This window comes from Podarcis melisellensis, assembly GCF_964234715.1.
Source record: "Podarcis melisellensis genome assembly, chromosome: 6".
Classification (NCBI taxonomy): Eukaryota; Metazoa; Chordata; class Lepidosauria; order Squamata; family Lacertidae; genus Podarcis; species Podarcis melisellensis.
In genome coordinates this window covers 70,146,584-70,166,713 of record NC_138538.1, presented here as the reverse complement: position 1 = coordinate 70,166,713, position 20,130 = coordinate 70,146,584, and the positions used below count along the sequence as shown (strand labels likewise).

Sequence of the window (20,130 nt, the reverse complement as noted above, 5' to 3'; positions counted from 1 at the left end):
CCTTTTACAATTCTTTGGGATTATAAGCCATATAATTGTCATATTTAAACCTGCAGCTAAAGTGGATGTATTAATTTGAGTTCTGGTTCTGCACTATACATGGTTTAACTTTAGCTCCATGTGCGTTCTGAACACTTTGTATAAAGCGAGGCAAACAGGGAAATGCCCTTTAACTTTTCACTCTCGTTCGTCTCGCATGACCCAGAGTGAGCAAAAATATTTGCAAGACTGAAGATGCTGTTGCGAAAACATGCCAGCAAATCACATGAACTCTGTGTGCACACGCACGAAATGACTTTTTGACCAATAATACTACATTCCCTGATTTAGGTCTGCATGCTCAGTTATCTATCTTGCTGTTGCTACTCAGATTTCCTGGACATTTAGCAATTAGAAGAACACCAAAAGCCTTTTGCTCTCCACCCTCTCATTTAAAGAAAAGGTTGGTAATTGAAACCTAGAGTTTTTGAGTTGAAGCTGGGGCAGTGTACTAAACCACAAAGCAAAGGCTGCTGTGTCATCATTCTTGGATTCCCATCTATTTCCTTCTGCCTACATGCTGTATGTACTGATTCACTGGCTTGATGACTCTCACATCAGTCTACTGCAGTGTGTAAGAATTCACCCATTCAAGCAGTTGGCAAGAAGATAGGCTCCTTTTGATGGAGTCCAGGCGTCACTTCAAGATGGATTTAGAGGATGAGTCTATACGTTACTTGGATCCTGCATGCGATCCTACCTGTTGTCAAGTAGTGGTTTGATAGATTGGGCTCACACGCGGCAGATAGTTAAAGGTGGATAACTGATGGACATTAATTGGTACCAGCTAGCAGTAGGTCTGATCAGGGACCACAGATTCGAGGTATCTTTTATTATACAAATTCATCTCACTGCTGCATATTAGAATACCACTTTCACATTACAAATACTGTGCATGAAGAGAGAATAATAAGGAGAAGTTGTGCGTATTTGAGAAAGAGAGGTCTGTTGGACCACTCTCACCTACTGGGAATAGAGAGAACATATTTTGTCCTTGCTACAACAGTGTCCCCAAATGCATAATTTTATTTTTCAACTTAGAGGTATATGGAAGCAAGCAAAGGATGTCTCAAGCATGTCACAATGTTGGTAGCTGCAATCCAATATGCATTCCAACACTACACCCAGCCCGGCTGGCCTCCATCGACCTGCCTATGGTATGACACCAGCATCGCTCTGCTGGTGTGGAGCTTCCCTTCCAGCCTCTGGATTTTTTGGCTGGGGGAAGTGCCACTAGTAGGATTCTCCAGGATCTGGAAAGCCCTGAAGGCTTTCCAAGCATGGGAAGAGAAGGACCAGGGCTTTTTTTCAGTTGGAGCTCTCTGGAACTCAGTTCCAGCACCTCTCAAGTGGGTGCCATTGTCATTATAAGAGAATAACACTGAGCATCACTGTGCTGGCTCCTGAGCCAGCCTAGCTGCCATCATGTGGTGATGTTGGGCCCAATATGGGTCAAATGGCTGCACCAGTTCCAGGCTTGAACAGAACCACCTATCCTTACCCACAAACATCCTCATTTTTGCTTTATATGTGGAGAGGAAGAGGATTGCGCTGGCTGCTCCAACAACCCTGGTCTCCTTATGTCCTTTGACTCCATCCCTGGCCTTCATGCATTGAGACAAATGTAGGATGAAGGTCAGAGTTTAATCAAGGGTTCCTGCTGGAACAGTGGGCTTTCAGAAGGAAGTTGAAGTACCTCCAGATGCTCTGTGAGAAATAGTGTTCCAGGCATAAGTAGCTACTGCAGGCACTAGCTACTGCAGCAGGAACAGATGTTTGCAGATGATAGTCATCTGAAGAGGAGCGGGACCACATCAGAAATGCACACAGATCCACTTACTATAAAGATGATGTGTGGTTTCATGGGTTCAATTTAAACAGAGCCACTCTAATGGCCCTCTTTGAGCAGCCTCCTCCCTACCCTAACTATTCTGTCAGGAAATGTGAACCCTTAGTACATCATAACTGGGATCAACCCCCAAGACTGGCTTGAAGGCACAACTAGGTCAGTAACTCATGGGATCAGACTGTTAGTACCCATCAGTGGAAAATATCTGAACTGGTCAGCATGGCTGAAAAGAGGGACATAACAAACACGCTCCCATTAATGTCAAGTCCCTTCAAGACTGTGAGAAGCAGTTATTTCCTGGTAAACACCAAAATGTATGTGGTTTTTCTCTTCCTGGAATATTACTTTTCAGGACCATGTGATCTAGCTATTTCCACTGGCAGTTCTGAAATAAATGAAACTTAACATGTACAAACTCAAACAAAAACAAAATAAAGTTGCCAATAGCTTAAAAAAAGAACAACAAACTCACCTTTGCTTTCTTTCAAAAGAAAGATCTTGCTGATCACAGAAAAGTGCTTTTCGTGTTAATAAGGCTACTTTTGGAGATCCAATGTTGTTTTTCACCAAGTGAGAGAGTAGGAGGCATTTGAGAGGTTGACTTCTCACCCATAACACGAGTGTGTTTAAAATAGTGGCAACGTGTGCTTTATGAGGAAATGAGAGAGGGCCTAAAATGCCCTTAATTTGTTTTTATAATAAATATCATTAAATGAAAATGTGAAGCCATATATTTCATATATTTTTCCCCTGCTTGCAGCTTTGAATGTCAAAGAGAGAGAGAGAGCCATTTCATGAGATGGTTGAAAATAAGCCATTGCTAACAATGAAGTCACTATTTTATGGAAACCTGATCAACTTTCTTGGATAATTTGGGATATTGTAACAATATTTTTCAATGCAGGGGATCACTACAATCCAGGAACTTGCGTATGGAAGAAATGAAAAATGGTTACCATGGCAGTTCCAACTGGACATGGAAAACCTGTCCCCACCTTCAACAAACTAAGCACTTAATGTTCCAACTCCATATACTTGCTTTTATAAGTATGCAAGCTCCTTATATAGTATTAGTAATATGGTATTTGGGATGGGGGGGAATGTAACCAGAGATACAATATGAAAGGTTAATTAAAAAATGGTTTGGGGGGGGGGAGAGAAAAGGCTGCATGGAAAGTAGGGCAAAGGGGTTCCTGCTATACCTTTTTAATGAAGTCTCGGTCGTTCGATGGCTCCTAGCCCCATTCTTCAACACTTCCACAAAAATGTCACATTCTTTATGGGGGGAAAGTGTGGAATGTGCCTTAACCACATCAAGTGCACCATTTTACAGTTCAAGTTCAATTAATTAAGCCTCTATTCTTCATGCATGAGTAGCCATCTCTCACTTATAGACCCAAGGCGTAGCTCGAAGGGGGCAAGTCAGGAAGCCGGTAAATAAATATATATTAAAAAGAAAAGGGAGCATTCTCTGTGTTCATTTTTTTAAAAAAAACAACAACAAACCCAAACAAAATCAACACTTCTTTATATATACTAGATGCAAGTGTGCCCCCCAAAGAGGTTATATATGTTGTGGATTTGCAAATTAGGGACAGCGTATTACTGTGTCCCAATAACATGTGCTTTTGGGGGTTGGGGGGGGAGGAGGAGGAGGAATGGTTTTAATTGCAACAAAGAAAGGGCAACCTCCTTTATGCATGAAAAAATATCTGATTCTATATACTGAAGCTAGAAAGGAGGTAATGTATGCATAACAGAATGAGTAGAATGAAGGAGATAAGGGTCGCTAGGAACTCTTCACATGGATATATTAATGGGACTGGTGTGTGGGTGTAAATCTCGCCCTTAAAATATCAACATGTAGCCTAAATTTGCAATTAAAAAGCAGAATGATTCATGACAGAAGCCAGAGAAAGAAGGGGGTTGTCTAACAGTACGTTTCTGAGCACAATTCAAAGTGGGGTGCTGACTCTTAAAGCCCTAAATGGCATCGACCCAGTATACCTGAAGGAGCGTCTCCACCCCCATTGTTCAGCCCGGAGGGTCTTCTGGTGGTTCCCTTAATGCGAGAAGTGAGGTTGCAGTGGTGCCCGCCCTGTGGAACACCCTCCCACCAGATGTCAAGGAAATAAACAACTATCTGACTTTTAAAAGACATCTGAAAGCAGCCCTGTTTAGGGAAGTTTTTAATGTTTGATCTTTTATCATGTTTTTAATGTTCTGTTGGCAGCCGCCCAGAGTGGCTGGGGAAACCCAGCCAGATGGGTGGGGTATTGAGATATCTACTCAAACAGATTTCTTTAAAAAAAAGAAACTGAAACTGAGTTCTTAATTTGCTTTTGAACATGGACTAAACCTGTGGAAACATGTGATGCCTCCACGTAATGGGGAAGCAAGATGATTCCTGATGGACTGTCTTCTTGTGGATCTACCAGACATCCAAAGATGGACACCAGCATACATGTGTGCAGGCAAAATCCTTTACTGGAGCTCAGACCTACTGCATGTGTTGGATTTCACATATGTAGGACCTGTGTGAAATAGTGTAGTCCAAAGTTTTGGATTACAACTTCCATCATCCCCAGTCAGCATCGCCCAAAGTCAAGGGTGAGAGGAGTTGTGGTCCACAACGTCCAGAAGACTCCGCAAAGGCTGCTCCTATCCTTGCAAACATTATCTACACATATGGAATACATATGATGAGACCAGGTGAGCTGGGTGAGCAGGATAGAACCCCTTCTCCCACAAGGTGCAGTTTCCAACCACATAAAGTTTTATGTGAACTAGACCAATGCACCTGTGTTGTTCTCAATACTGTCATAGAGGCAAACGCTACACCTACTAGTGAGAATGGTTTTTTTGGACAAGAGGCGGTATGTGAAAACACTCTCATGATCTGTACCTATTTGAAGGGTTGTCCACCCCAAGCCTGGTTTATGGTTTAAACCCCAAGAAGAGAGAACTGTGCCAAAGGTTGAGGTTACCCATCAACAGTCTGTATCTGGACAGCAGACTTAACAAGCATATGGGTAACCTGCCGTAGTCTTTCCACTATGGTGGATGTATTGCACATCTATTTAAATTACAGTAATTGTTTCTAAATTAGCATATCTCTTTTTTGCCACACACACACACACACACCATTTATGCAAATCTCTGTTCTCATTTCTCCTCTTTTTTTGGCATTGTCTAAGTAGTCACTCTATCTGGTGTTCTTGTTATTCTAGGCAGTGCTGTTTTTCTAGAAAAAGAGGTGCCAGAACTCACCATAAACTCCTCCCTTGAATGGCAATGGCGCCCATCTGAGAGGTGCTGAACTGAGTTTCAGCTGAAAAATAGCCCTGGTTCTATGGTACAGTTTACTGAGGCATAGACATCATGGCTAATACCCATTGAAGTCTTTCACCTCGGTCAGTCTTTACACATTCTCTACCTATATCACATTTATCAAAATATCTCCTGCCATGGATTAGTTTACAGAGCTGGAGTGGTAAAGAAGGAAGTGCTGGTCATGGGTCCACAAGAAATGGGTTCAAGTCTCCAGCAAACTATGAAACACAGTGGGAGGGCTTGATCAAGTCAAGGTTGTAAAGACTGCGGAGAGAATAATTGGGTGCACTCTTCCCACCTTGGATCAAATCTATGCTGCCAGGTGCCATAAGAAAGCTGCAGAGATAGTGCAGGATAGTGCGCGCTCCAGAAATGATCTCTTTCAGCTTCTGCCTTCTGGAAGAAGGTACAGGGTTATAAAAACTAGGACTAGCTGCCTGAGAAACAGTTTCTATTCAAATGCGATTTTGGTTTTAAACGCAGTGTAAGGAGTGTCTATGGGAGTATATTGTATTTAAAAATGGGGTATCAGAGTTTTTAGGGGGCTAACCAGGTTGGGATAGCTGGGATAGCAGGCTGGTTGGTTTTTGAATGTCTTATGTAGATTTTTTTCAATTTCATTGTTCTGTATGGGACAGTGACAATAAAAATTGTCGTATCATATTTCTTTGTCTGACAAGGTTTGCTGGTTAGGATAGTATGGATAAAACAGCCCCTTCCATACTTCCTTGAGCTCCTTGGAGGCAGGATAGGATACAACTGTGATTACGATTACATCAGCAAACCCCTAAAATATCCGGTAATATGCCTGCACTGATACGTTGGTAGCTTTATCTAGACTCCAATATGGAACGAATTAAGGAGCGTACGCTTTATCGTATCATATTGGATGGTATCACAGAATGACTCAGTGTGTTCTTAAGTCGGGGGTTTGGGCTTACAGTTCATGAACTTCAGCGCCACCTGCCATACCCCTTTTGAAATCGGGGGTTTCTTTCAAAAGCAGATGGTGCTAAGATATTGTGTGTGAGTGTGTGTAAAGCAGGGAGTTCCTCCTGTTCAAATAAAAAACATCCCAAGATAAATTGATAAATCTCACTGGGCATACCCTGAAGAGCGATTTGGAGTCCAGGCACAGAATTTGGTTAGGATTCTTGTCAAAAGAAGGTTGAGAGAATGAGAGAGAGAGAGAGAGAGAGAGAATAATTGTTTTTTTTGGAAAACATTGTGAGAATTAAGATGTAGCATCCCTACATGATTAGTGGGAGGTGGAGAATATACTTTCACTTTACCCAAGTTTATTCTTTCTCCTATGGCTGCTGTATGTTTCTTATTCCTGGCTGAGATAAACTCACTTCACAGTACTGTACATGAATGCCTCTCTCTTTTCTATTGCTCTTTTATCTCTCTCTGGACCTCTTGGGTACTCCATTATGTGCGTATTCAGGCTGTATCTGTTTTTAGCAACACATCCCTATTACCTGAAGCAATAAAACCAGCCCTGTGGTTTCACTGTGGCATCCTCCCTTTTGGGGGGCAGGTGGCGCTGTGGGTTAAAGCCTCAGTGCCTAGGACTTGCCGATCGAAAGGTCGGCGGTTCGAATCCCTGCAGCGGGGTGCGCTCCCGCTGCTCGGTCCCAGCGCCTGCCAACCTAGCAGTTCAAAAGCACCTCCGGGTGCAAGTAGATAAATAGGGACCGCTTACTAGCGGGAAGGTAAACGGCGTTTCCGTGTGCGGCTCTGGCTCGCCAGATACAGCTTTGTCACGCTGGCCACGTGACCCGGAAGTGTCTCTGGACAGCGCTGGCCCCTGGCCTCTTAAGTGAGATGGGCGCACAACCCCAGAGTCTGGCAAGACTGGCCCTTACGGGCAGGGGTACCTTTACCTTTACCTTTACCTATCACACATAAAGAACAGAGCCCCAAACTGCAAAGCCAGCCTGCGTTAGGATCCCTTCATAGCTTCTCGTCTTCTCCAACAAGTCCCTTACAAAGAAGGTGGCTAGGGTGGGGAAGGAGGGGCAGAATCTAGCTGAGCGGTTTGCTCCTGCAATTCGCAAGCATACCCCCAAACGATTAAGCCGACTTAATAAAGCAACAGTTCTTGAGCTTAGCATATTTTCGCGTCTGAAGCAGTTCCCTTCTTATTGCTGCTTTCTCCCCTCGTCTTCCTACAAGCAAGAGGGGGGCAAAGTGAAAGAAAAACAGATTACTGTAAATGTTGGCAGGGAATTCAATTTGCATCATTTTCTTAGAAGTCACATGATTTGGATTTCCTCTTGTTTATGATAGATTGCAAAGGCCTTCCAGATGTTTTTAATTCTCAGACTTTTTTTTAAGGAAGGCAATATGATCACACACAGAGAGATATATAGATAAATAGATGATAGATAGATGATAGATAGATATGACAATAGACAATGAGTTAACATGCCACAGCAAGTATATCAGGCTGACACATATTTCTACGGATGACCATAATACAGGGAAGCCAGGCATTTGCCGAAGACAACCAGGCAGACTGCAGGCGAAGGGAGTTGAAGGGGACTGGGAGTGTACTTTCAGTTCCTGTTTCCAGTTGAAATCACCATCAGCCCCAGCCCCAGGCCAAGCCCACAGCGCAGCTCTATTGGTCTAGGTTGCGTTTACTTCCTGCATAAACATAAACACCTCTCAGCTGTATTGTTAAGTTGAAAGAAGCAGCTTGTTGACGCGGTGCTTTCTGAAGTTCGGAGCCAGGATATTGCAAGAGGGAGAGAGAGAGAGAGAGAAAGCGATGGCATTTTAACGGCTGCTCAACTGTGAAGAGTGTTTGTGCAGGAAATGCTGGAGGCCTGCCCAGGTTGCTGTGCTGGAAGGAAACGCAATCGGGCAAAGGGACACCTGAATGAAGCCCCGAGACTTCACATGGGGGCAAGGCAGTTAGCATAAAAGGACATTGGCCAGGCACTGGAGGAAATTGGCAATGGACAGTGGTGGCGAACCTTTCAAAGTCCATCCCGACTCTGCCCCTCTTATCAATGCAGGTAACTCTCTGTTCTTCATAGACAAATGACAGGCTGCCTCTGACGCGTATCTGTATAAATAAAGTGGGAGGAGAGGAAGACCGGATCAAAGAAACCTAACATTGTGAATGGGGCACGGGAGGTGTTTTGTGCTTCTTGGGCAATGTTGCTTCCTTTTTTTACTACGGTTGTCAAGGCAGAATCTCTGGGACACTGGTGAATCTCTGAGTGCATGTAAGAAGAGTTTGTTATAAACTTTTTAAATATTTGCTTTGAAGAACATGGGGGTCCGTCAGATATTTATGGAGCCATTAGATGCTAATGGGGTCCCTAGAATGATAAAGTCTGCAACGAGAAGACATATCATGCTGTCTTTCCCTGAAAGACAATTTGCCCAGCACTCCTGACCTTCCCATGCAAAACCCAGCTATGGGGTAATGTTGAATGGCTTCCCATGTGCATATGCGGTTTGTGCAGGACAACCACTGCATGACAAGAAACTAGGACCACATTCATACCATACATTTAAAGCATTGTGGCACAACTTTCAACAGTCATGGCTTTCCCCCAAAGTATTCTGGGAGCTGTAGTTTAGGGGGGGCTGTGAGTTGTTAGGAAAACCCTATTCCTTTCCCAGAGCTACAATCCCCAGAGTTCCATGTGAAGAGGGATTGGATTGCTAAACCACTCTAGGAATTGTAGCTCTGAGAGGGGAATAGGGGAAATGCTCAGGAAATGCTGGTATATCTGAAAGGGCTGGGTAAAGCTGGCCATAGTTCCAAGGTGTGATGGGACCACTCACTCTGTCAACAGCACTACCCTTATAAAAAATGGAAAGGTTGATAGCACTATTTCCAAGTAGCTTTAAATGCATTTTTTAGACTGTCCATTATGGATGTTACCATGGGATTATTGGAAGGTGAAGGAAATTATCTTATGGAGGGATAACAGGAAGAATGTAAATGCATCATTAAACAATCAGAGCCAAGGAAATGACCCTTCTGTGTCCCCTTCAGTCATATGGTGCCTGTAGATACCGAACATGTGGCAGCTAGCCCCACCCCCTAGTATGAGATATTTGTATTGTGCCCCTATCATCATCGTGGTGGCACCAGTGTGTACCTGTGTCAGTGTGATGGTGGCCACCAATGTGTATGGATATACATGCATGGGGCTTCCTCCTTGTGGATGGGGACGTTGAACAACCTGAATTTTCATCTCCATGGAGGAAGCACTGCATGCAAACATCCAAATGTGTGCAGGAACCCCTTGGCTGTTGTGTGTGTTAATGTGTAAGGTACAAGGAATGTTCTCATGAACTTCTTCACACATTGATTAACAAATGCATGAAGAGGGCTTCTGGGTCTCTAAAATCCTATAGGTGATTTTTTTAAAAGCAACCTTTTGAAAAGAAATAAAATGTGACCCATTGGTTATACCAGTTTCAAAGCATTTCTGCTGCTCCACAGCACAGCAGTGTGTGTGTGTGTGTGTATGTATGTCTACTAATGCATCTGCAGCAGCTGTTTCAGGTCCCCAGAAGTAAATCAGCTGTAGAAGTTAGCCTGGGAAGTAATGGATACCACGGAAAAGGTGATTGGTGTTCAGCCAAGAACCATAATAGCTATGGAGATACTGTTGCCATCCAAACAGAGAACCAACAACCCAGGATAGGTGTAGATTAGTTTTTGAAAATGCTTATAAAGGTGAAGAGGCTTGTACTGCTATCCAACAACAACAAAAGCAAGTTGTGAGACAGAGAGAGAAATTCTGGTTGCACACCTGCATTTGGGTATGTCTATGGATGATTATTATTAAAATTGTGAAGCAAGTATATTTAGGAAAATTATGCAAAGCCTGTTGAAAGACAGTTTTGCAGTTATTTGTGCTGCAGGCATAATAAAATATTTGAGCCTTGTCCCACCTGTGGTGAAATGGAAAATTAGCAGCATGCTGGCTTTGAAAGATAACTTAAGGAAGCAAAATATTTGGTTCCGATCTTCTGGTTGGCGTTATGATATCCTAATTGACAGTCACTCGAATAGGGATGAGCATGCTATCTCTGAGAAGGCCAGAACCAATTCAAATAGAGCAGCTATTTGTGTTGGATTTGAAGGCCTGAAGTTACCTGCAAAACAGATTTGAGTATTTTGATTGGCTCTCAGCAAAGTCATAGTGAGTATTAAGGAGCAAGCAATTCATCGGGATGTTAAAGATGGGCCGCAGCTTCTCCACCAACTATAGTCCGATGCTGTCTAAGCTGAGCAGCTGAGTTAATGTTGCATGTGCTGGGGAGTACGGCATTTGTTAGCAAATTAACTCCAGAGGAGAATCCATAGCTTAGTGTTTTACAGTGCTTGCTTTTCATTTAGAAGTACCAGTTTGAACCAAAATGGTCAGCACTGGGCTGGCAGACTAGATCTAGATCTGACTCAGTTTAAGGTACCTTCACTTGTCCATCTTCCCCTCTCTATTAGGAAGGCCACTTGCTTGTTGACACAAAAGACGACAGACATTCACATAACATGCTTTATATGTGTAGATGCACACTGAGGAATAATTACTATAATTTAGACATAATACATCAGACCAATGGGAAGAAATTTGACCAGGTAACCTGCGTGCCTGCTCAGGCGCTAACCGTAGATGGTTAACTTCTTTGCTTTCCCTCCTTTGGACATAAACCAAACATAGACAGGAGAACCTTTTAAACAACAGGCGGTCCTTTGTAAAATGGGAAAATATACTTGGAGGGTGCAGAGATAACTTACTCTCTGCTTCCATTATCAACTCTATGTGTGTTGTATACAAGCTGCGCAAGTGTTAACCGGTTCCAAAGAAATAAATTAGGGAGGCATTGCTGAGTTTAAAACTTAAGGTGTATGTTTGCCATGTAAATGAAAGTACTAGGTTGGTTTATATAATTGTTTAGGACAAAGGCGCCAATTTGCCCCCAAGATTGAGGGGGCCCGACATGCGTCACATGTATGTGATGTCACTCACATGACATTGTGACATCTGGTGGAGCTGCGATTTGTGCTGCGCAATGAGCACTGGGGGCCCCAACATTGGGGGGGTGTCTCCAGCCCCTTTCCAACAAATATTGAGGGGGGCCAAAGATACCTTGGCACCCCTACAGTTGGAGTGCCTGCTTTGCCTTGGTCATGCTAAGCTAGTCTGCTGCCCTCAGGTGTCAAGGATGTTCCTGGCGTTAAAGTAGGATTAGCTTGTTTACATGGAAGAAGGAGGCAGTGTTTCATCTTTTGCCTCAGGGAGAACCATACCTTGGTGCCTGAGGAAAGAAGCAGAAATAACTGAAATGCCTGAGGTAAGGTGGTTCCTGAGAAGTCTAAGAAAGGGGAAGTCACTGAGAAATGTGGACATTGCGCTCTTTTGAACCTCTGTCCTGAGGGGAAGAGGCTTAAGAAAGCCTTTGCCAACCTGCTGCTGCCCAAATGTTGCTGAACTACAACTCCTATCATCTGCGGCCATTGGCTGTGCTGGTTGAGAATTATGGGAGTTGTAGTCCAAGCCATCTGGAGGGCACTAGTCTGGCAAAGGCTGGATTCGGGTGCTGCTATGAGAGAATCAGGAGGGTGTCAGGAGAAGCCTATGGTTGGAGTTTATCTCCCTGCATAACTGTATGAGAATTCTGAAAAGAACCGTGGATTATGTAGAAAGGACCGAACTGATTACCAGCCTCTACTTGCAGCCTTGCATCTTGTCCGCTATCCTTTTCTCAAGAAGTGGACACAGATCTTTTCAAAGAAGCCGAGTCTCCTTTTGTGAAGTAGGTGGTGCAACCTCATTTGATGAAGGCGACTTCATCAAAGGAGAGAAGTGCTGCCATCACTTTTCCTGGTAATGTGTAGAAGAGTAAATTTACCCTCCCTGAGAAAATGAACGCTATAAATGTCATGGGTGGGGAAGGGATGCAATGATGATTTCAAGCATTAACCCGATCTTCATCACAACTGATGGCAATGAATATATATATATATATATATATATATATATATATATATATATATATATATATATATATGCAGGTTTTGGTGTCCTCGGGTGTCTTCCCGTGTAAAAGTTGGGGTGTCTAGGCGACGTTTCGACGAGGTCTCACTCGTCATCTTCAGGCTGGTGCTTTCGGCTTCTTGTTACTGGAACAGAGCAGGATCTCAGTGTTTGAGTTCCTATAAATACTGTTGAGGGGGTGTGGTGTATAGCCTCCAATGTTCTGGGCAGAGAGGAAGTTCCCAGGCTAGTGTGCCTTTTCTTCTTTTGTTCCTTAATTACTTGAGGGATATCTTGAGTGATTTCTTGAGTGATATCCTGAGTACCACTTAGGTGGGTCATTAGGTGTGGATTAGTTGCTGAAGTCTTTGTCCACACCTAATGATCCACACCTAATGACCCACCTAAGTGGTACTCAGGATATCACTCAAGAAATCACTCAAGATATCCCTCAAGTAATTAAGGAACAAAAGAAGAAAAGGCACACTAGCCTGGGAACTTCCTCTCTGCCCAGAACATTGGAGGCTATACACCACACCCCCTCAACAGTATTTATAGGAACTCAAACACTGAGATCCTGCTCTGTTCCAGTAACAAGAAGCCGAAAGCACCAGCCTGAAGATGACGAGTGAGACCTCGTCGAAACGTCGCCTAGACACCCCAACTTTTACACGGGAAGACACCCGAGGACACCAAAACCTGCATTCCTGTACCCGTGAAAATCTACGAAAGCATATATATATATATATATATATATATATATATATATATATGCAGAAGCTGTAAATAATGCTTAGTGAACTGACTTCTGATACTTCCCACTTCTTGAGAAGTGGATGACATTGAGTATTGCGTACAGTGTACTCACACTGCAGAGGTTTAGCAACTGCACAGCGTAAGATATTTCGGCAGGGATACCTGTGGGAGTAATGTTATCCTCCTCCCCTCACAATTCATGCTACCCCTGAGAATAGGGGCAGGGGGATTTGTGGGAAACCAGCTAACGCATCCATCAAATAATATTTATTTGTTCATTAATTTATTTTATGAACATTGCACAAGTTATACACAACGCTATTTTACTGATCACCCTTTGTTCAGAGTTTACAGCCCATGACTTGGTAGGAAGTGTAGCTCTGCCTGGTTTTGTCCTGCATTTGGTGTTGCACTGCAGCTGATTGGGGGAAAAATTAAATTGGAAAAGCAAAGCATGTTATTTAATTTCTGGTTGAGTCCATAATTCTAATGATTTTTTCTTCTTCTTCTTCCTTAAAATAAAGGAATGATTTACAAAGGGGTTGATTGGAGGGTAGAAAGAGAGAAAAGTCTACACTTCCCTTCCTCCCTGCTCAGTTAAATCCATCATTCTGAAGTAAGCTGAAGGGCAAAGTATTCATATGAAATTCATTTCAGATTTTTGGTATATAGTTCTAGTGTGGGAAGCATGCAGTTAAAAGTGTAGACTCAACAGTAGCGCAGTGGTGGGATACATGGTCCCTAACCCATTCTCTGGTATCTCAAGTTCATAGACAGTAAAGCTGAGAAAGACTATTGCCTATGACTTTGGAAAGTCATTTTCAGAGCTAGATGAACCAATGCTCTGACCTTCAGTGTAAGTGAAAACATGGCAAGTGCTAGATAGACAAAACTGGCTCTTTCTGGTTCATGCCACTTTTGTAGGTCAGATGTTCATTATGTCCTGCTTCCACCTTAACCAGCAATTAAACTCATCCATGTGCACACAAACACCATATTTAAATATGTATTTTAAACATATTTTCACTCAAAGTGTGCAAGTTTCTAAAATGCATTTTGATCCAGTTTTTGACCATTCAGAGAAGTGCAAAGTATCGTGGACCATTACGTTCTGATCCACACGTTAGTTTGGGAAGCGCAGATCAGGTCAGTTTGTATCAGAATTCGCAAAAATGGAATTCCTCAAACGCATCCCTCGTACTGGTTGTTGTAAAACACTGTCATTTCATCGGACAGATGTAGATTTTGTGGACCAAGCTGGGAGAGGATGTGGGAAAGACTGTCTCTCTTCCAGTTTCTTCCTGCTGCTCTATGCATTTCTGAAGGGAGAAAAAGGTAGCTACCCTCACCACTTCATGACCTAGATGGCATGGCGGTGGTGGGCATTCAGGGGCTTCATAGATGCAAGGTTGGCGAGGGATGTGCCCACTGGCAACCTGTTGGCATTAGGGACCTTCCCTTCTCATCTTGGAAAGTGCATGAATTGAGGGTGAATGAATATACAGAGCACCACTTCAGTCTGCTGCCAGATTAATCATTTGCTGGACGTAGCAACTCCACGTTGACCATGTTCACAGCTTTCAATCCACACTGAACAACACTGTTGAATCTGACTTCCACCCAAGGCCTCAATTAGGAAGCCAAGAGTTCCCATGCTTCCCTTGCCCACAATCCTCCAACATATTATTTATTACGTTGTTTTCTCCTAACTCCCATATCAAATGATTGCTTTCAAAAGAAAGATTTATTTAAATTCCTAAGTGAAGTGTCCTTCTAAGGAAAACTCTGATCCTGCTTCTAGCTGAGCTCGCTGCAGTAACTCAATAGCTCCTTGCTTTCTTTTCCCTAATTCTTAAATGTTTCCCTTCCTCTTTCCCTTGTGGGATAGGTGAGGAAAGCAGATGCCTCCGCTGCTCATTGCATCACACACACCCCTCCCAAAAATAGATGGCTATTCTTATAATTTTGAATCCCAGCCCAGTTGGTGGTTCCTGGATTTCAGGCACTGTATATGAGTTCAGCCCTTCCAAATCAATCACTCTGGAAAAATATTTCTGTCAAAAGGAAATATTTTCTTGGCATTAAGGACTTCCCGATTATTATTATTATTATTATTATTATTATTATTATTATTATTATTATTATTATTATTATTTTCAGTGTGTATTGTGTGAGAAGTGAACACTGGCATAAATGGATTTAATATGTAGAAAAATATTAAGCCATCACTAGTGCCTTTCCTTCTGGGATGCCTTTACCTTAAGGTAGAGTACAACTGTTGCTTCAGGCCACAGATTGGGAAAGCAAATTTAGGGATGGATGAATCTATCAATTTTGGTTTCCCTTAGTTTTTCACTTGGCCAGTTTTAAACTTAGTTGTCCACATTCCCATATTAGTTTGCATTTTGTTTTTGTTTATTATTATTATTATTATTATTATTTACTGAATTTATATACCACCCTATACCCGCAGGATGGTCCTCAAGAAAATTCACCAGCATTTCATTTCAAATTTATCCCAATACAGTGGTACCTCAGTTTAAGAACAGCCCTGTTTACGAACGATTACGAACTCCGCAAATCCAGAAGTAGTGTCCCAGTTTGTGAACTTTACCTCGGTCTAAGAATGGAAGCCGAATAGTGGAAGGGCACTGGCAGCAGGAGGCCTTATTAGGGAAAGCGCACCTCGGTTTAAGAACAGTTTCAGTTTAAGAACGAGCTTCCGGAACAGATTAAGTTCGTAAACTGAGGTACCACTGTATACATGCATTTGTATACAAATGGATCCCGAGGCAACTTACAATCAATCAATAATAACAACATGATAAAACATAATGGAACATCACAAATGCAGCAAAAATCATGTAGAACAATTAACAAAGCATCAGTGAAACAATTACGATCTATAAAACACTGTCAACAAAGCGACAACTAAAAATTAAGCGAAACATCACATTTAAAGCAAAAGTCCTCTTATATGTTTAACAAATCAATATAGCATTTATAATCTATAAAACAATGTTAACAACATTAACAGAATAGCAAAAAAGTAAGCACTGTTAAGTTCATGCAAACACTGCCCACATACCCTATGACTCATAATCTTTCACTGTATTCAGCTCATTAAAGTACCCAACTTGCTTCCACGTTATAACAGTAATTCAGAATACCAAAAAATACCCCTCCCCAATTCTCCAGCTGTGAAGGGAAGATTCTTTTTCATCCATCGCCTTCAGCACACATGGATCCTATATGAAGGATCATACACTTATGGATCCTATTTGCTGCTGCTACCCAGCCCTAACCTCCATGACTTGTCTATAACTTCTGCATGGCAGCCTAAACCCCAGTGCATGCTGGTTGTGAACATGAGCCTCATATTTTTTGAAGATTCCACGTCCAGAGCCTACATGCATTAGTGTCTGCAGGTATATTTTGGCCCAGTTTGACCATTCTGCATCGGACTATATTGTTATTAGAAGAGAATAGCGTGGAACTCTATAGTCCCTTGGCTCAAATAGAATCATAGAATTGGAAATGACCCAATGGTTGTCTAGTCTAACCCCCTGCAATGCCAGACTCTCAACTCAAGCATGCCTGACAAATGGCCATCCAACCTCTAAGAGCCAGCGTGGTGTAGTGGTTAAGAGAGGTAGTCTCGTAATCTGGGGAACCGGGTTCGTGTCTCCGCTCCTCCACATGCAGCTGCTGGGTGACCTTGGGCCAGTCACGCTTCTCTGAAGTCTCTCAGCCCCATTTACCTCACAGAGTGTTTGTTGTGGGGAAGGAAGGGAAAGGAGAATGTTAGCCGCTTTGAGACTCCTTCGGGTAGTGATAAAGCGGGATATCAAATCCAAACTCCTCCTCCTCCTCCTCTTCTTCTTCTTCTTCTTCTTCTTCTTCTTCTTCTTCTTCTTCTTCTCTGTTTAAAAACCTCCAAGCAAGGAGAGTCCACAACCTATTGCACTGTTGAACAGCTCTTACTGTCAAAAAGTTGTTCGGTATGTTTAGTCGGAATCTCCTTTCTTGTTACTCAAAGCCATTGGTTTGAGTCCTACTCTCCAGGACTCGAACCAATGTAAATATTTTAACAAATAAACTTAGAAATAACTTCAGCTGGGTTTTCATTTCATTGCAGTAGGCCTATTTTTTTTTCTTCAAAATGCAAAGCTAAAAATGAAATGTTTAGCAAGGCGTGGTGAAAAAGCACAGGTTCCGGGGGCTGTTTAGCAGTGCTGGAAGCATCCTTGACGTATGTCACGGTGGAAGGGAAGAGGGACAAAAGAGAGATTAGGCGCTGCTAAAAAAACCAGACAAATTGTTACATTGAGGGCGGGGAGAGAGAATTAAAGGGGCGTTTGAAAATGTGACGCACTATTGTGGACAGTCTGTTTGGATGGATACAGGTGGCAGAGGACAGACTGTTTATATAGTGATATGGGCAGGATGTTTCTGGAAGGAACTCTGCCTTCAAACAATCAAATGACAATAAAATGGGTGTTGCTGTGGCTCGGAAAACAATTTCTGAGGAAAGATAATGGAATGACATATTTTTTTAAAAAAAAGAGGAGCAAATAATTTGCGTCACCCATCCTTTGCTCCAGATCACTTCCCATGCAGGAGTTTTCTGCTGCCCCGGAGGGTAAGACCCAAACCAATGGATTCAAGTTATAAGGAAGGAGATTCTGACTAAACATCAGGAGGAACTTTCTGAGGGTAAGAGGTAGGGCTGGTCTTCAACATCACAATATATCACTAGCTAAATATTGTGATATAACAAGATATCCCAATGTCTGAAATAAGGATGGAGCTATGTAGAGGCATTGGCTGGCTTCACTGTTCTTCCTGCATCGTGATTTTTGACAGTGCCTGCTCTTGTGATTTGCTGCCCCCTAAATGAGGAGAAGAGCTAAGCCAGCAGCGTTTAGCAGGTGCTGCAGCAATCGAGAGAAGCATTGGCTGGCTTCACAGTTTCCCGCACATTGTGATTTTTGCATAGCACACACTGTCACACATCATAATTCACAATATATTGCCAGGTATCACAATATGGACTTCAGACAGGTTTTGGATGATATATCAATATATTGCCTTGCCCTAGTCTTCTTCTTTCTTCTTTGGCAATCACTCATACCCGAGTAAGATTGTCTTCCATAAACACGGTTTTAACAATGAGTTTGTAAGTGACTGTGGAGGCCAATTCTGGACCCACATGTCCTTCCACAGTGGGGACATTGGTTTCCAGGTGGGAGTTGATCACGGTGTAGATTTGCCAAGCGTGCCTTCCTCTTAGCACGTTTCTCCCTTGCATCATGAGTTCAAGTGTCTTCAAAGCCCATGACACCTTTGGTAAAGGCTGTTCTCCAATTGGAGCGCTCACAGGCAAGTGTTTCCCAATTGTTAGTGTTTATACTACATTTTAAAATTTTTTTGCCTTGAAACAGTCTTTAAACCTCTTTTGTTGCCCACCAGCATTACGCTTCCCATTCCTAAGTTGGGAATAGAGTAGTTGCTTTGGAAGATGATAATCAAGCATCCCCACAACATGATTAGACCAACGAAGTTGATGAACCATTGCTTCAACACTAGCCCTAGTAAGAGCTGTTTGATAGTGGGATTGACTCCCTTAGAAAGTGATGGGTTCTCCTTCCTTGGAGGTTTTTATGCAGAGGTTGGATTGTCATCTGTCATGGATGCTCTAGTTGAAATTAGACTAGATAACCCTCAGAGGTCCTTCCCAGCTTTGCAACTCTGAAATTCTATGACTGTTAAAAACTTACTTCAAATCCAAGTCTAATATATTATCCAACTGTCATTATGAAATAACTGCAAAGCTCAAACCTATCTATCCATAAACAAACATTTTTTACATTCAAGTAACTCCAAATATACAAAATAAATTAAAATGATATCTTAACATTTAGATTAAGGTTCTGTTTTGTATGGAAGGCTGCAATCCTATACATGCTTACCTGAAAGTAATCCCAACTGAACACAATGGGGATTGCATAGAGATGCATAGGATTGTGCTGTTAATCATAATTTATGAGGGGAAATGCATGTAAAAATTTGAAACGACTGATTGCTTTTTTTGCAGTCAAACCGTATTAGCAAAATGGAGGGACTTGGCCACTGAGTAAACAGTCGGAGCATTTATTGACCAGTAAAGATGTCAGTTTTTCATAAATTGGAAGATAATTAAAAGAATCATTTCTAGAATGAAGGAACAGGCCTTTCTTAACATCTCACAAGTGCTGAGAAAGCAAAGCCTGTGAAGCTTTTTTGCTTTGAATTCACTTAGCTCTTACAGTAATACTGTAGTTAATGATTTCTGGAAAGTGGATCCCTGTTTGAATGAATATGTTTTTGCTCTAAACATTGAGAAATCACAGGTATGTATTGCAAGCAGTGGGTGAGCCAACTAAGTCTGCCGAAAATAGCTCTTTAGTGAGTAATGCGAAGGAAAGGAGACCCTTTCTTCCCTCCAAAGCTGGAAACGTTCATGTATATGTCTTACTCACTGACATATTTAGCATGCAAATTATAGTAGTCCCTTTTTACACTTTGCATTTCATTTGATAAATGCCATACGTTATGCACTTTGTAGTAACTTCCTAAATTTAGTTCTCAAGAATAATTCTCACTGAGATTGCAACAAAGAAATGTGAATGTTTAAGTGGTGTATAAATAAATGAGAATAATAATAATAATAAAAATAAAACAGCAAACAACAACAACAGCAACAATTTATTTATACCCCGCCCATCTGGCTGGGTTTCTCAGCTTACAGCAGAATATTAAAATACAATAATTCATCAAATATTAAAATCTTCCCTAAACAGGGTTGCCTTCAGATGTCTTCTAAAAGTCAGATAGTTGTTTATTTCTTTGACATCTGGTGGGAGGGCGTTCCACAGGGCGGGCGCCACAACTGAGAAGACCCTCTGCCAGGTTCCCTGTAACTTTGCTTCTCTCAGGGATGGAACTGCCAGAAGGCCCTCAGTGCTGGACCGCACTCCTTCAGGTATACTGGGCCGAAGCCGTTTAGGGCTTTAAAGCTCAGCACCAACACTTTGAATTGTGCTCGGAAACGTACTGGGAGCCAGTGTAGATCCTTGAGTACCAGTGTTATGTGGT

At 42.3% G+C, this 20,130-nt stretch overlaps 1 protein-coding gene across 4 annotated transcripts in view; it reads left to right on the top strand.

The window, feature by feature from the left end:
- The first annotated feature begins 7,612 nt into the window (after positions 1-7,612).
- The window catches only part of LOC309371530 (uncharacterized protein), a 265,758-nt gene continuing 253,240 nt past the window's right edge, over positions 7,613-20,130 (top strand). Inside the window, exon 1 of one of the 4 annotated variants that reach the window (XR_014169127.1) lies at positions 7,613-8,247. Coding sequence is in view for 3 of the 4 variants with exons in the window: in XM_081914335.1 (XP_081770461.1) it covers positions 8,187-8,247 (61 nt within the window). In the remaining variant the exon portion in view is untranslated. The remainder of the gene's footprint in view (positions 8,248-20,130) is intronic. The other 3 variants (XM_081914335.1, XM_081914336.1, XM_081914334.1) reach the window with 3 other exon arrangements.